The 17,016-nt window shown below is 35.8% G+C and overlaps 1 protein-coding gene across 2 annotated transcripts; it reads left to right on the top strand.

The window, feature by feature from the left end:
* Positions 1-13,313, top strand: postnb (periostin, osteoblast specific factor b). Of its 2 annotated transcripts, XM_026192838.1 has the most exons (21): positions 1-153; positions 556-654; positions 3,687-3,751; positions 3,951-4,108; positions 4,187-4,351; positions 4,431-4,577; positions 4,774-4,915; positions 5,633-5,845; positions 5,977-6,111; positions 6,770-6,918; positions 7,063-7,199; positions 7,389-7,519; positions 7,627-7,757; positions 8,074-8,176; positions 8,273-8,340; positions 8,630-8,675; positions 9,578-9,754; positions 9,828-9,875; positions 10,191-10,265; positions 10,358-10,396; positions 12,062-13,313. In XM_026192838.1, the coding sequence occupies exons 1-21, from the start codon at positions 35-37 to the stop codon at positions 12,088-12,090; spliced, it is 2,376 nt and encodes a 791-aa protein (XP_026048623.1). In that variant the 5' UTR covers positions 1-34; the 3' UTR covers positions 12,091-13,313. The 2 variants fall into 2 exon arrangements, with proteins under 2 accessions (XP_026048623.1, XP_026048624.1); XM_026192839.1 differs by lacking the exon at positions 10,358-10,396.
* Positions 13,314-17,016: the final 3,703 nt, after the last annotated feature.

The raw sequence follows: 17,016 nt of genomic DNA on the forward strand, positions 1-17,016 counted from the left end.
TCTGGGTCTGGGTGGGCTAGCGAAGGAATCAGGGATGAAGCTCCTTTTTGTGGTTGCCTGTGCACTTTTTGTGCTCTGTACATTTGATAATGCTGACTCCTCAGCTTATGACAAAATTGTTGCCCACAGCAGAATCAGAGCCAGAAAAGAAGGGTAAGCTCATCTATATATATTGTTTTGCTCTTTTTTGTGCATGCATGAACATTGAACAGTTGTTATCATTTTTGCACATTTGTATATTGTACAACTCTATAAGTTCCAACTATTTCAACAATATTAATTGTGTATTGTTTTTGAAGGGTATCTAAAATCTTGCATTTCACTTAGGACATGTTTAATCCAGCATGTGTCGTTATCACTATTCATATTTAACTGTCTGGCTTCAAAAGCAGCAGTAGTATTTGCCAAATAATTATTCATGCTTGACGGCCTGATGTCTTATCCATCTGGGCTGTTAAATAATCCTTTACACGTGAATAATTTCATAGATTCCTACTGATGTTTTACTTGCTGACTAATTCTTCATCACATTTTTTGGTATAAATTCTCATTTAGACCCAATGTCTGCGCCCTCCAGCAAGTCATGGGAACCAAGAAGAAATACTTTAGCACTTGCCGTAACTGGTACAGAGGGTCCATCTGTGGAAAGAAAGCGTGAGTGCTTGTTTTGTGTATCCAACAGGAAAAACTGTACCTCCAGTTCAAACAAATACATTCACTCAGCAGTTATGTGGGCTTACTGTTCTCTTTATTTTCTTTTCCCATTTCTTCTACTCCACCCCCACCCCACTCCCTCACCCCACCCCCTCCAACATGCGCATGCAAACACACACACACACACACACACACACACACACACACACACACACACACACACACACACACACACATCACCCCCTGCCCTCATTTTTCATGGAAACTCGGATGTTTCCACAGAGATAGACATCTGTTATCTTACTTTGAATTACATTACCACTTAAAATGAAAAACACATTTATAGATCCAGCCTTTAAACTCTTTCTTTAGAAAACAGTCCAGTTTGATCCTAAACTAAAAGTTAGGGTTCTCATAACTTGAGCAGTCGGTTGATGTTGGATGCCACAGTGGTGAACCACTGATTCCAGGATATGATGTGGCTGCAAAATGTTGACTGTATTCTTGAATGGAAAAGCGTTTAGCTCAGCCATTATAAGAAACCTCTTTATTGGTTTTATTCCAGCAATCTCAGCAGTTTTAGTTTAAACATGAATCAAGTTTGTGGCTATTAACAGACCCTTTTACTCTTTTTCTTCCTGTCACACACATATACATACATACAACACTCACACTGAGTTTGCCCTCAGCGCTTGACTGAGTCATGCTTTGCACTCTAAATAGGCTCAGTTCTTCATGATGAATACCCTCTGCTCACTGAAATCGGCAAATGATAAGGTTGAAAACAGTCAAAATATTGTGTTTTAGCGGAAGTCTGACAAGAAACTATATAATCAATGAAAAGTTGGATGGGCTAAAGCTGCAGTTAAAGCTGACTGATTTACTCATTTAAACCTGTTACAGTCTTCTAAATTAAATAAGTCAACTTCAGTTTGAGTTAGACTTTTCTCCCATAGAAGAGAACTAGATAATCTGGTCGAATATAAATAAATTGAGCTTCTTCTTTTTTTAAAGTACGAGTTATATGATTGAGGAGGCCAAGTCTCCTGGATCCATTAACTGCATCCAATTTTATTACCTTCTCCAACCAAGCCTGTTGCTCCTCCCATCATTCCTCCTACCCTGTCTTCCATAAATCCCCCAGATGTTAGTAGTCCTCCAGCATTAGAGCAAAACATTTATGTCAGTTATAACTTTCAGAAGTGCTTTATTAAAACTGCAAAATGATTTTGTTTACCAGCTCTAAATTTTGCTTGTAGGTGAGAACATGTGCGTTTTAAGCTAAAATATCACCAGTGCCTTTTGTGATCATTTGAAGAACTTCAGGGTAACTAGCTCACCAAGATAATCAAAGACAGTGAGACCTGAATAGAACTTTTCCATTTATGGCAGTTGGTGCTCAGCCTAACTTTATCTAGCCAGTCAAAGTGTTTGTCTTCACCCTCTGAGAGAATATTCTCTGCCAGAGCAGGTCCGCCTCTAAAGAAGCTTTATATTAACAAACCTTCAGAATCCAGGCTAAAAAAATTTTGGTGGGTTTAATTGAAATTACGCTTCATGGACGATACAAAACGACAAAGTTTTGTGTCGTCCATGAAGTACTTACAGTACTTTTGAAGAGATGCTGATAAATCAAAAGTTTCCAATTCCGTAGCCAGACACATTTCCACAGTGTGGGAAAGCAATGTTACGAGGGTTTTGCTGACTCTGCCTCAATGGGGCTCGTGTGATCTCATCCCAATCCCTGCAACTCTGATGCAGACCAAGAAGCATGGGTCTGTTGGCTGAAACATAATAATCAGATAAGAGCAACAGTAAAGTAAAGTCCAGACTATAAATCATCATCTTACATGCAATTCATCTTGTCACCATGTTGTATAATGTTTCTCACATGTATCCCTTAAAAGCCATAAAACTTGTGTAAATTCAGTCTTTATTGTCTAAACTTGCCTAAACTGTTCTAAACTATTAATGGCAGATTTGACATGCATTTGTCACAGGAATACTGTTGATAGAAATGAACTGCTAAACTTTTGTACTTTAACATCCTTTTTCCTTTAGTTTATTTTTCTTGTATTTGGAATCAGTATATGCATTGCCAAAAGCAATACTACTTGTTACTATAAACTAACTGCCATGACTTGGAAAAGAAGCAGTTTTCCTACTGTTAGTGTTTATTTTTTCTGACAATTAAAACTGGGCAGTTTACCTCAATAATCTCCCCTGCCAACTCTTGGTGCATATGGCATTGTTTATTCCTCATAGCTATGTCTCTGATGTTTTCATCATCTTGGGAGTCTTTTTACTGTTGAATACTCATTAGGTATTTGCGGTAAAGTAGATATATTCAAATGACCAGTTTTCCCACAGGAAGAGATAATCCTATAGCTTCAGCATGGTCGAACCTGCTGATGTAAGACATCTTTTATGTTGTGCAGCTGCACTTTGAATTTTACTGGTCTTTTCAGGCTATGATCTCAGGCATTTTGGAGAACATGCCGCTGCTCTTCATATGTGTGTCCAACAGCAAATAAAAATGTGTCAAAACATAAATCAAAATGACTATTCTCTCAGTATGAAAGTCTGTTTCAAAAACGTGTATGCTGGCGTCCAGATTAGCTAAACTAAGTCCATCAAATCCATTTTTTATGTTAACCAACATTTTGTAATCTCAGATATAATTACTGATCAGACTTTCAAGACAGACATCTTAATATAAATGTCACATAGAGTTCAGACTAATTCTGTAGCTTAAAAGAGGAGGCCTTGGTGATATAAATCTACTACTGTAATGCTAGCATGAACACAATTAGGTTTTGGCAAAAGTCTTTGGATCACATGGTCTGTTTGGGTAATGCAGAGAATAATGGGTTACATCTGGAAACACTGAAGAAAACAGAAAATCACAGAATGATGATTCAACTAAAAACATAGCAGCAAGAAAAATTACTTTCTTGCATGTATTATTATGACTGGTATCTCAAACATATGTGCAAATCCATATTTTTGATGTGTGTGTTTTTTTCCTGCAGGACTGTGATTTATGAGTGCTGCCCAGGGTATATGAAAATGGATGGCATGCTTGGCTGCCCTGCAGGTATGGCCTGTACTGTTTTGTAGAACAGTTGTAGAACAGCTGTGTTTTAGCTTTGAGATCAGACCAAATAAACTAGAAGCAAGTGCCACAGCATATTGTTGACACGTTTTTTTCCAATCGATCAGTTCAAAGATTGTGTCTTATTTCTGTTTTCAAAAACAACGCTCGACCCTTATTGTGATTTTTTTTTCTTTCTTAGTTGCCCCGATTGACCACGTGTATGGCAGTTTGTCTATAGTGAAGGCCTCATCAACCCAAAACTACGCTGACATTTCCAAGCTAAGACCTGAGATTGAGGGACCAGGATCTTTCACCTTCTTTGCTCCCAGCAATGAGGCTTGGGATAATTTGGATACGGTGAGTCAGTGCAAAACAAAAAGCTCTGGAAGATCTCCATCTTTGAGATTTTAACAACTAATTTTTTTCATCTAACAGACAGTGAGGGATGCGCTGGTCAGCAACGTCAATATTGAACTATACAACGCTCTTCATTATCATATGGTCAACAAGCGCCTCCTGACCAAAGACTTAAAGAATGGAATAAAAGTCACCTCCATGTACAATGACCTTGATCTCCATATTAACCATTACTCCAATGGGGTGTGTACTCAGTGTTATTTTAACATGTTACATTAACCATTTGTCAGGGGTATTACACTGAAACAGATGTCGTGTACAGATAGTGACTGTGAACTGCGCCAGGATCATCTACGCCAACCAGATCGCCACAAATGGAGTCGTGCATGTCATCGACCGCGTCATCAGTACTATTGGAAACACTATTCAAGATGTCATTGAAGTTAACGATGACTTGACAACCCTGAGTGTGAGTACAAGCTTTGGTAGGAGAAAAATGATTAACAACTAAAACTGCAAACCCTGCTGTTAAAGACTTATTGATGTAATACAAGACACTTACAATTACTATTATACAATTATAATGTGAATATTTTCTTTGTATGCTGCTTTGCAGTATAATGAAGTTCACTAAATATAATATTGATGGTGAAATAATCTTCTAGGATCTATTTCAAAATTCTGAGCTTTTGGAGAAACTGGGTCAGCCAGGACATTACACTCTTTTTGCCCCGACCAATGAAGCCTTTGAGCAGCTCGGCATCGATGTGCTGGAAAGAATTCAGAGTGACAAGCAGGCCCTCAAAGGTAAATCAGACTTCTTCAAAGGCTTATTTTTAGTGTTAAGTTAATTGAAGCAGAACGATGTTTACTGATGGAAGTACTGGAAAAGAAATGTAGTGGTTGCTGGGAGTATGGTTGCGCATTGAGCTTCTTCCAATTCAAAACAGATGAAGCCACAATAGATCTGGAGCTTATTTAGCTTTAAAAGCTAACTTGAACCAAAAAAAAACTTTCTTCTTTCAAGCCAAGCATTAAATTGTGAGTTTGAAAACATATGATGTAACACATAATTTGACATTTTTATGGCCTTTTTTTTTTTACTGCTATATGTATCTTCATAAAATATACTCGTATAATTATCAGTAATATTTGTTGTTGTTTAAAGTGTTGAGATATACATTGTGATTTCTTAAAGAATCAGAATTCAGAATTTCTAAAAGGCTTTCAAGGTAATTATCAATCTAAGCACCAAGAGATAGTAAAAAGTTGTACTTCATCTGTATTTCCTCATGTATATTTGCTGTGCCGTGCTCAGATCAGAACAGTTCCCCACACTAGAGGACCACTGGGATCTAAAGGATATGCAGGTTTCTTGGATATAACCTCCTTGACTTTGGTATAACAAAGGAAAAAACATTAATGTCCCAGTGTATCAGACAAACATCTACTTACACAACTAAATCATATATTAACTCAAATATTTTAGTTATTTATTTATTTATTTATTTATTGTTGTTTCAGCTCTTCTGTCTTTCCACCTCCTGGACTCAATCCAGTGCTCTGAGGGTATCCTGGCTGGCACCTCTTATGAGACACTGGAGGGCAACAACATTGAAATTGGCTGTGATGGCGAAAGCTTGACAGTCAATGGCATTAAAATGGTGCGTCAGAAGGACATTGTCACCACCAATGGTGTCATCCACATTATTGACAAAGCACTTGTTCCAGACTCAGGTTAGAGCACCTCTTTGCTTCCTATTCAGGCATGCCTTGTTTATTACACAATATGTATATCGAAGAATATGTAAATATTTTTTCTATAGTTCATATTCTAAAACCGTCAGGATTTCCTTTACCTCTTTAAGCTAAGCAGGTAATGGAACTGTTGGGAAGTTCCCAGTCAACCTTCAGTGACATGGTGTCTGAGCTGGGCCTTTCTAGTGGCATGAGATCAGATGCAGAGTACACTTTACTGGCTCCATTCAACAGTGTCTTTAGTGGTGAGTCATATACTCCTCATTATACCGCTTGCACTTCCTCTCTTATCCACTCGGCAGGTGGCAATGTCGATTTTTTAAAAATGCTTCATGGAATTCATGCAAAATCTTAATGTCATATGTGGAAAAAGTAGCCGCTATGCTTCTCATGTTTTAAGAAACAATTAATTGTAGTCAGCTAGGGAAAAATTGTATCTTATTTATATTGATAATCTTTTGTCAGTGGATGTAAAGAATTCCACAATAAGAAAATCTAAAAGTGACTGTTATCAATTAATGTTGTCACATTTATTCTGTGCATTTATCTATTTATTGTCTATCTTGACATAAGACACGTCCAAGAAAATCAGGAAAACTGTGACAGATGATGATATTTCTTGCTCAATCCATAAACATTCCCTCTGTCTGTCTGTGAACATGGACCTACAGAGCATTTATCGTCATTTGTAGGACACTATTTGTGGTTTATCTGCAGAACTGCCAGGTCAATGAGTACAGAGTTGACTTTGGTCAAAATATGTCTGTTACTGCTTTAGGGTAATGGTAGTCAAAGTAGTAAGAATACAGTTTTTTGAAGCCAGTGCTTTAAATGTAAATGTATTTTTTTCCTGGTGTAATTAATTTTAAATGAGAATCATAAAACTGTTTCTTTCCTCTGCAGATGAAATAATGTCCATGGATCAGGACTTACTCAAAATTATCCTGGAGAACCACATCTTGAAGAATAAGATTGTTCTGGGACAGCTGTACAATGGCCAGCAGCTGGAGACCATCGGAGGGAAACTTCTTCGGGTCTTCATCTATCGTTCAGTGAGTACTCTTCTCTAAAGATTTGCCCAGTAGTTATAGCTGGAGGCCATTAAAGACTTGTTATAGGCAATAGCCTCAATCAATCTTCAAATCTTTGAGATTTCAAGTTTATTCTCTTTTATTCAACTTGTTTCACATCTGCAGGCTGTGTGCATCGAGAATTCCTGCCTGATACGAGGCAGTAAAGAAGGAAGCAATGGGGCCCTTCATCTCATGAGGACTCTGTTGAAACCTGCAGAAAAAACTATGTACGAGATTCTGACAGAAAACGGAGGGTTCAAGTAAGTACAATGGTAATATAAATGGACTGTGGTCTTAAAAACCAGTATAATACTCAAACCACATCTTGACAATCATTACATTAAATCCACATGGCACATATGGGAATGGGAAAGTGCTGTTGCTGCAATATGTCATCCCTTAGAGGCGTCTACAACAGCCAAGTTACAGTTTTCTTCTCTGCTCTTTAGGATCTTTTTGTCTCTGATGGAAGCTGCTGGCTTGACTGACGTGCTTCGACAGGAGGGAGGCTTTACTCTGTTTGCCCCAAGCGACAAGGCTTTTGCAGGTTTAAGTGAAAGAGACATGGCTGTGTTGAAGAGTAAGTTTACAAGACATTTTTGTCTATTTATTTGTTGGGCAGTAAAAGTCTAGTTAGAAATGCAAAATACAATAATAGCTTATGTGTGTGTCTTTGCTTTATTTCAGAGGACATAAATGCACTCAGAACCATCCTTCTGTATCACATCAATAATGGTATCTTCATTGGCGGTGGTTTGGAGCCTGGGGTGACAAACCTTCTCAAGTCCCTCCAGGGCAGCAACCTTAAAATTGTAGTTGTAGGTATTTTGTGCATCCAGATGGAAACTATATATCTTAATCTATTAAACCTTATACTTCAGATAAATCCCTTTTTTTTCTTTTTCTTTTTTAAATTTAATCGTAAAGAGTTAAGTATTCAGTAAAACTGTTTTATATGGTAGTGTTCATGAATATTGTCTGATTAAAAGTCACTTTGAAACTCAGTGACTCCAGTAAGCTAATGATATTTAATGTGGGACAGAGATTATTCTTCATATTTTAGTATGTGGTTTCATTCACACCCAACACTTTGTGGTTTTCTTGTCTGTAACTGTTTGAAATGGTTGTCCTTAGGCAAACAACACTGTGAAGGTTAATTCTGTTCAAGTCCCTGAGGCTGATATGATGGCCACAAATGGAGTCATTCACTTTGTCAACAAGCTGTTGTATCCTGAAGGTAAAACTTTCATCCAGTTATTGTCTTATAAATCTGCCAAGAAACGTGATAACTGTAAATACCTAATTGCGGTCAACGCCCTGTGCTGTCTTGTAGAAATCCCTATTGGATCCCAGGAACTCCAGATGGTTCTGACGAAGCTCATCTCTTATATTCAATTTAAGGTTAATTTGTTTTTTGTTTTTAAAGTTCCCGAGATGTTGGGTTGGGTCTAGTTTGCAGTTTTTTTATTCTTTATTTAAGTCGTAACAAAATTGTTATAATTCCATGTAAAGTATAAGAAATAGAACATACAATGAAGATTATGCTAGTGGTTATTTTAGTAAAATGGTTCTGATTGAACATTATTGTTGTTAATTATTTATATTTTTCAGCTGAGCTGAGCAATTATATGCTTTATTATGCAGCATAGACATTTAATATGCTTTAACAATTGTATTTACTTTTTTACAGTACATTTCTGGATTCAGATATCAGGAAATTCCCCTTACATTTTTGAGTAAGTAGTTTGCATGTTTCACTGTCATTAATAACTCTGTATTTCCTGTTGTTATTATAGAGGACTGTCACTTGTGTCATTCAGGAAAGTATAGTAATGGTGATTAAAGAATATCAACATCATTTGATTCCTAATCAGTGAAGTATGACCAGTTATATTTAATAAAACTGTTGCAAGCACAAAACTGAGGAATTTCAAAAGACCAGTGGAAAAAAATAAAAACAATATATTCCTCATCTAATGACAACCGTAATATTTGATTATGACTGCTGATCTAGCTACCACATTCTGCTAACTGTTCAATGCCCCATCCTGAGGCACTCACACAATACCTGTCAATGCCTGAGAAGAAAAAAAAAACATTAGGCAGTTAGCTAAGATTAGCATTCATTAATCCATTGACATTTCTTCTTTCCACTTGCCATAAATTGTTTGGTATCACTCCATTTCCATTAAGGTAGTCAAGATGGTGAACAGTGAGGGCAGGGAGGGTACAGTGTACATTAAAAACTATGGGAATCTTTATGAGATTACCAACCAGGAATTCACAGTGCACTTTATGTAGCCAAACTTGTCAGTTTACATGCAGTCATGCACTGAAAGCTAGTTAATTACAAATTTTGAAACACAGTATTTAGATATCACTGACATAATAGTCACATGTATTTAAAATAAAGCTGTGCTAAAGCAAATCATAAAGCTGTAGAAAATTATAACACAATTGTATTAGTAGATATCCTTTGATTAGGAATCGCCTTTTCTTTCATGGAAATTTTTCACTGAAACTATTTTTTGTGTGTGTTGGCTGTACAGAAGTTGATCAGTATACAATGCTGTGCACTCTTGATTTCAGTGTAGTAAAACATGGCTTCTTTGCTTTTTTACACTTCCTGGGGTAAAAGAAGTGACGAGGGTCATTCAAAGGGAACCCATCAAAAAAACGGTTACCAGGGTGATTGAAAAGCAGAAACCCATCCAAAAGGTTACCAGGGTGATTGAAACGCAGAACCCCGTCCAAAAGGTTACCAGGGTGATTGAAAGGCAGAACCCCGTCCAAAAGGTTACCAGGGTTGTCTCTGGTAAGTATTTCTTAAGTGTAAAACACAATCATATGACTTGATATTAAGAACTCACAAATGTTGTTGTTTCCAGGGCCTCAATACTCAGTCAGCACTGGTACCAGCAACATTGATCTGGAAGGTCAGTGAAATGCTTTGGAAACTTAAAAATAAGGATTGTTTGTGTGATTATTAATTAATAATATTAATAAATTATTGTTAGATTTGATTTTAGATTAGATTAGAGCTCTCTGAATTTAGCTATCACAAATAAAATAATATAGAATATAATAAAGATAATTTATACACACATCATAGGTGACTTTTAAATACATATAATAGACTTTAAATCTTATTAAACAGTATTTAGTTAGAATTTATGTGTTATTACGCTTATCTGATATTTTTTGCCAAATATTCTAGCATCACTTTAAAGATACTTTCATTTTTCCATCAGGAGTCGATCTTTCAGAAGTTTCCACCATTGAAGCGAGCGATCTTGACACATCAAGGCTTACCAAAATAATCCAAAGTGAGTTTTTTTTTCCAAGTCTCTAGGAAGTGGAAAGCAGGAAAAGAATTCATAAATAATGTGTGATTTGTGTGTTTGTTTTGCCTTTATAGAAGGCAGTTCCAGAGGAAATAATCCCAGAAGAGTTATAGGTAAAAAATAAAGAAAGAAAGAAGAAGAAGAAGGAAAAAGAAATAGAAAGAAAGACAGAAAGAAATGAGACCTGGAATTGTAATTAATGCAGCACAGTGTGAGATAGTTTAGACTGTCACTTTAACCTTCCTGCCTTCTTGGGACCTTTTTGTGCCACTGCTATGTGTTAAATGGCTGCCATTTCCACTGTGTTCAGTGGAATATAACCAAACTTGCCACAGGATAGTTTTTACCTGTCAATGTTAATATTCCAGTGTGAATTCCTTAAATCAGCCTAAAATGGCTGAGCAGCAGAAATCCCCACACCCATCACCCTGGGGACCATTTTCTGCCCATTGACTTCCATTATAAACGCTATTTTTCAACCCCAAATTATCATCATATGATTTTATTTTTTCTTCTTTTCTTGGATGTCAATGAAGACTCAGGGCCTTGAAGTTTTAATTTTTAAATTGCAAAAAAAATGCAAAAAAAATAATGGCAGGTCAAAATGTATGTTGGTGCCAATCTTTGGTCCATCTAAAGGCCTACTTATAATGACAATCACATATTACTTCAACTGGTTTTTTGTGGAAATATTTAGTTTCGTTTTTTGGTTTTTGGGGCTTATAACACAGGGTGCTCATGTAATAACACTGGGATTTGAAGGGTTAAAACAACGAAAATATAATTAAAACTTTACATGAATATTTCAGGGAGAAGTAGTTTTACAAGGTTGGCTAATTTAAAGTGGAATAAAATATGGATATATGGTCTTTTTATGGCGTGGCTGAGAATGGTCCCTAGGGTGATGGGTGTGAGTTTTTTAAAGGATGGCAGGAGGGTTAAGACTTTGGCTTCAATTATGCTCCATTCTCTTCCTGTACCATATGTCCAACACATCCCTGCAATCACTTTGGTACCTACAGGAATAGCTTGACATTTTGGGAAATCTGCTTACACTACTCACTCTTTGTTGAGAGTTTGATAAGAAAACTGATACCACTCTCATTTATGGATTGAGAGGGCCAGCAGCCCATTAGCTTAGTTTAACACAGACAGAAGAGATGGCTGGCAATCACACTGTAATGCCAAAAAAATATAGTCCTGCACAAAGCCTTCTGTAAAACCACGTGCTGTTTCAGAATACCGATTTTTTATAGATTAAACAGATGACAAATCATTAACTGGTGCTGGTACAGACCCAGGCTAGTTATTTCCGGGTTTGTGCTTAGTTAAGCCAGCTGCTATAGCTTCATTTTTGTCTTGTGCATACAGTAATGGTATCAGTCTTCTCATCTAACTTTCAACAAGAAAGATGCAAATACAATTCCCCAAAAATCAACATTCCTTTATTCCAGCTGCAGTCTCTTTGCTCATCTGCTGTCATGCTTGCTGCCACAATGCTCTCCTCAAAAGCTATGCAGAAATGTGTCGCTTCAGTGGCTGTTATACAACATTTTGTGAGACCCACATCCAGTCAGCATCCATCTGTATAGTTTCTGAGACTATACACTTCCCAAGAGGGGAAGTCATCATCATCACTCCTGCTCCATGTGCTTGATGTTTCCATCTGGGCAGTGATGAGAGTTTGGATGCCAAACTTCAGCACAGTATATCTTTTAGACTTCGACAACAATCTAATCCACATGGCTGACAAATATTTATTGTTCTCTTTTTTCCAGCTGGCAGCAGGAGGAGGGGAAGGGACTGAGCACAAGCCGATGAGAACACCTCCTGGCTAAAAGCCGAAAGAGACGTCAAACCCAGATTTTAAAGTTGGTGTTTTAATACAAGGGCTGTGCCTAAAATTCATACTGTAATAGGTATACCTGACAAAAAAAACTACTCTCATAAACACTTTAATGGTGCTTTGAATGTATATAAAGCAAGTTCACATGAATATTTCAGCATGATTTTAAATACACAGAAAGTCAAAGCAGCTATAGGATAGTCTGAATGCATTCATTCATTAGATTTACAATAAAATACTTCAATTTTGAGCTTCTCTATGACTTTGCTTAACGCAAAGAGGTTAAAAGCTGCCTGAAAATTTTCAAAATCTAAGCATGATAAAGATAAAAAAAAAAAATTAAAAAAAAAACATGTTTTCTGACTTTAACTGTATTTTTTTTCTCTGTATATTGTTTAAATTGTAATGTAAATTTGTCTCTCTCTCTATCATTTGGAATGATGTAGCTGAATGCTTTTGGCTTTGCCTTCTATTTTCCAAACATCTTCCAATAAAAAGCTTTTGTTGAGATAAATATGCCTGTTTGAACAGGGCATTAGTGGAGATTGTGTCATTTTGAAGTCTTTGCAAAATTCTTAAATGGTAAGTTTTGTTTCATTGAGATGTTAAAACTAAATTTGTGCTTGGAAAAAAATTCTTTACTCCACAAAAGTTTGACCATAAAATTAAAGTGAAAACAGTACACAAATAACATAACTTTTTTTAAGTATGCTAATTCTGCTTTTGTTAGCCTGTTAAATGTTTAACATTATGATGGTCCTACTCAGAGAAAAATGTATAGCTTTGAAAATGTTTTGCCACTTGATATAGGATTTTATCTAGTGAGTAACTGCAAGCTTCTTTTGTTATTTTAATTTTATAATGTGCCAGCTGTTTTCAATGAGTGACATATCCAGACACAGGACCAACAGATTAGCACCTTTATTAGAGTCATGCTCCTCTATATGCTTGTATTATGGCAGTATGGGTAGCAGCATTTCTTCTACCAAAATTTGATTGTTGTTCAGCTTTAATGCTTTTCATACATTTTGGAAATGCTACTAAGCAGTGATTTCAAAAATATTTACACAAATTATGCCATAATGTAATGTACTCAATTATAGCCATTTGATGGCGTTTTTCACATTTGTGACTGTTGCTGACCCTTTGCCAAATTAACTTTATTAAATGTGAGATTGCCTGTGGATGTGTGCTTTATATTTACTTAACTTTTCCAGTATTTTTTCGAAAATATTTTGCTCACTATAAATTCATAGTAGTATTTTTTTGGTAAATGGCCTGTATTTATATAGCGCTTTACTAGTCCCTAAGGACCCCAAAGCGCTTTACATATCCAGCCATCCATTTTAGTTTAATAGTGACCTAAAAGAGGGTTTAAAAGAGTTGTAAAGTCAGTCCAACTCATTGGAAACAGAACTGTAGATACCAAAACCTATGAGTCATTCCTTTCAGTGGTTTAGCCATGCATCTGCCAGTTTAAAAGGATCCAGGCAGTTTGGATTCTGTACAAAATAAACATCAAAATTGGTTTAAAAAATAACTGCATTATCCTCATTTTCAAGAAGAGTCAACTGCCTTTACTCATAAAAAAAAAAGTCTAACTAAAAAACTACAAATAATTTATGAAAACTACAAAATATGATGAAAAAATAAATTGTAACATTGGCATCAATTGCAAATTACTTACATTTCATTTCAAAATGCATTGCCGAATTTCATTTGTCAAAAGAATATGTAAGTAACATGTGTTTTTTTATGTGTGAATGCAGCTGAGATACTTCCCTGAGGTTACAGGGACATTATGTTTGCTGTTATGTACAGATATTTGGGTCAGCACCAGCTTCTGCATTATTGTTTCATGAGAAAAATTCCTCAGTGCAGTTTATGGCTTCTTGGATACACTAAAACGGTTTAAAACCTCAAGCAGCCAAGAAACTTTTGCAACACACAAAACAGACATGGCAAAATATAAAACGTTTTGTTTTTTTCTTATCTGTTATTTCACATCAGAAATCATTTACAGGAATCGTCAACAAGCTTTGGTGATCCAGGCAGCTGGTTCACATGGGCTGATATGATGAAATCATACAAATAATCAGTGTTTTGCCATTTATATGTTGTTTTCCCCAAAACATCCCTAATGACAGCCCACGTGACGCATCACAACTGCTCATGCAGTCAGTAGCTTGTGGAAAATCAAAAATAATATTTGTCTACCAAGCAAAGAAGCACAAATAATATCTTAGTATTTTCTGTAGAGCAAGACCTGCACCATATGGCCTAAAACCTGCTCACATCTGTACTCTGTGGCTGTTTTAACAAGTAATGAACTGTCAAAAGCTCAATTGCATTGAAGTAGAACTGTGAGGCAACTTTTTATACCTCTAATTATAGATGACAGGTTTCATTACTGAATATTTGACAGGATTGCTTGCACTATAGAAGCTGCTCACTTGTGTCGGCTTGCTACATTTTTCTTACCTAATAGAAATTAAACACATTTTTATTTCACATTGTTGATGCTGTTTCTTTCAGCATATTGAAAGAAATACAAAGCACCTTCATTTTCTGTTTGATAAGTTTGTGTTATTTACAAAGGGATTAAAACTGAATGTCTCAAATTCAGCAGTGCTGAAACATACCTCTGCAGCACATTTTAGGTACCGTGTGGGATTATGTTGATATTATCTTCATGGATTTCAGCCATAAAAAAGAAACCATTTATTTTTTACATCTAAAATAAAAACATTAAAAAAAACATTTTATCTATTTCTATTTTATCTAGAAAGTGTAACCTACAGTAACATGCAAACCTAGCTACAGATAAAGTTTAATACATTCTGCAGTCAGACTCACAGTGGGCACTATTTTATACATTTACAACTTCTTCTGAAAACATCTGGTGCGGGATCATGTTACTTTTCCATTTGCCTTGTGATTTTCCATGCTCTCTTCAGCAGCAATCTACCAATCAATTATTTGGTCATTTATAAGACCGTTCTTGTCAATAACAACAGTCTCCAATTTCACTTGACTTAGTACAACAGTTTCCACTGCTCATCACCAAAAAGCAACTGTCTTCTCATCTATAAACAAAACAACAGAGTCGGCAAATGCATGTGCAGCATCCTTTAATAAGCTTTCAGACACTTGTACCTAGTTTTGTTGTGTTGACTTTTATCAGATTCTCCTATTAACATGGGTCATCTGTGCTTGAAATAAACCAGCATTTGAAGGTGCATCAGGCTACAAATTTTGAACACCATTTTTAAACTTTTTTCTTTTTCCGTTGTTTAAAAGTTTTTTCTTTAGCTGTTATTATCATATTTTACTTTACTAATCAGGGCTTATCGATTTTTAATGATCGCAGAACTGCAGAGACATTAGTATTTAAGATGTAACAATAATACAATGAAATGTATATGACAAACCCTATCTGACCAATAAATGTAGAATCTAATGGAAAGTTTCTCTCAGTTTTAACTGATCCCCATCAGCCACTCTACCAAAATAACACTCCAGTCCAGCAAATGTGCATATCAGAGGTTGCCTGGATGCAGCTGCATGAAAGCAGCACTGGCTCCAACAAGCTGTCATATTTCTGGAACACTGGATGTGTTTGATGAAGTTCAACTGCAGCCCCATCGTGTATAGACTTGGCCCTCACAAAGTACAATTTAAAGGTATTCACATGAGATTCCGAGTACAGGTGAGCATTATGTACAAAATACAATCATAGTTTCTTCATTGTGTTTTGCATTTTATTTTATTTTTACCTTGTATGGTCACAAAACTAAGACTATTAAGCCCAACAGCAATGTAGGTCATCTAAGGCTTAGCGCACAGTGACTTATTTTCCATCTCTGCGGTATATTTCATAAAGAAAAGCAGATTCAGAAGTTACATAATCATTCATTCTCTGACAGACAACCAGGAATAATTGCCAAAACAACATAAATTGAGCACAGTTATAATTTTCTGTAAATTTAAATCAGACGGTTTTTTGAGAATCTTTTTCCAAGAGTTTTATTTGCTCTCTTGCTTCACAAGATAGTGTTTTTCTCAAAATGTATGTTACATAAGTATGCTTTTGAGAACTTCCAAACCCACATGTCTTTAATTAGAACATAGTTTTAATTGTCCATAAATTTAAAAACAAAAACAGCTTTAATTTACACAACAACATAGTTATCAGTGTTAATGACATTTCGATGGATCCAATCTTATATTCATGTCTGTTCACAAGCAAATTGTGTTTGATGATGAATGCCAAGGTTTCACATAATACCCTGTCTGGCCAAAAGATGCATGAGAATAACATTATAGTACATTGTAAAAGAACAGATTTCACATAGAATGAACACTTGAAACTTCCATAAATGCCATTGTTTTGTTTCTTTCTCCCCACTTTAATGTAATTCAGCTGCAAGAGTCAGTTCTAAAAGCTTTATCTGCTCATAATTAAATAGCAGACATGCACAGACTAATGAACATAGTTGAATATGTACCACAAGACTTTTAACAATTGGATTCTTAAAGATTTTTTTAAAGAACTAAATACATTTTAAGAGCTAAGTAATAATGTTAATAAGAAAAAGCCCACAAAAAAGTTTGATATAACTACATCAAATATCAGATGTATAACTATAAGGTAAGGCTATGGTAATGCTAAATGTCCACAAAATCGGGATATTTATTAAGTGCAAAGCAGTAGCTATTTAAATTGTATAACATGAGTTCAAGGAAATATTGTTTCTGGGGAATTACTCATGTTACTAAGGGTGTGCTTTGAAATGTTAAAACTGGATACAAAATGGGCCAATGTCATTCCAAATAGCAACATAGTTTTTCACTTGGCCCAAAGACATTGCACTTTTGAACTGAATG

Source organism: Astatotilapia calliptera, chromosome 14, assembly GCF_900246225.1.
Source record: "Astatotilapia calliptera chromosome 14, fAstCal1.2, whole genome shotgun sequence".
Lineage (NCBI taxonomy): Eukaryota > Metazoa > Chordata > Actinopteri > Cichliformes > Cichlidae > Astatotilapia > Astatotilapia calliptera.

What these genes read in the sequence shown, in the direction of transcription:
- postnb (XM_026192838.1), top strand. Translation starts at nt 35, where the DNA reads ATGAAGCTCCTTTTTGTGGTTGCCTGTGCACTTTTTGTGCTCTGTACA. An exon ending in ATGACTTGACAACCCTGAGT is followed by an intron (nt 4,578 to 4,773) that starts GTGAGTACAAGC and finishes ATAATCTTCTAG; the next exon opens with GATCTATTTCAAAATTCTGA. An exon ending in CAGCAACATTGATCTGGAAG is followed by an intron (nt 9,876 to 10,190) that starts GTCAGTGAAATG and finishes TTTTTCCATCAG; the next exon opens with GAGTCGATCTTTCAGAAGTT.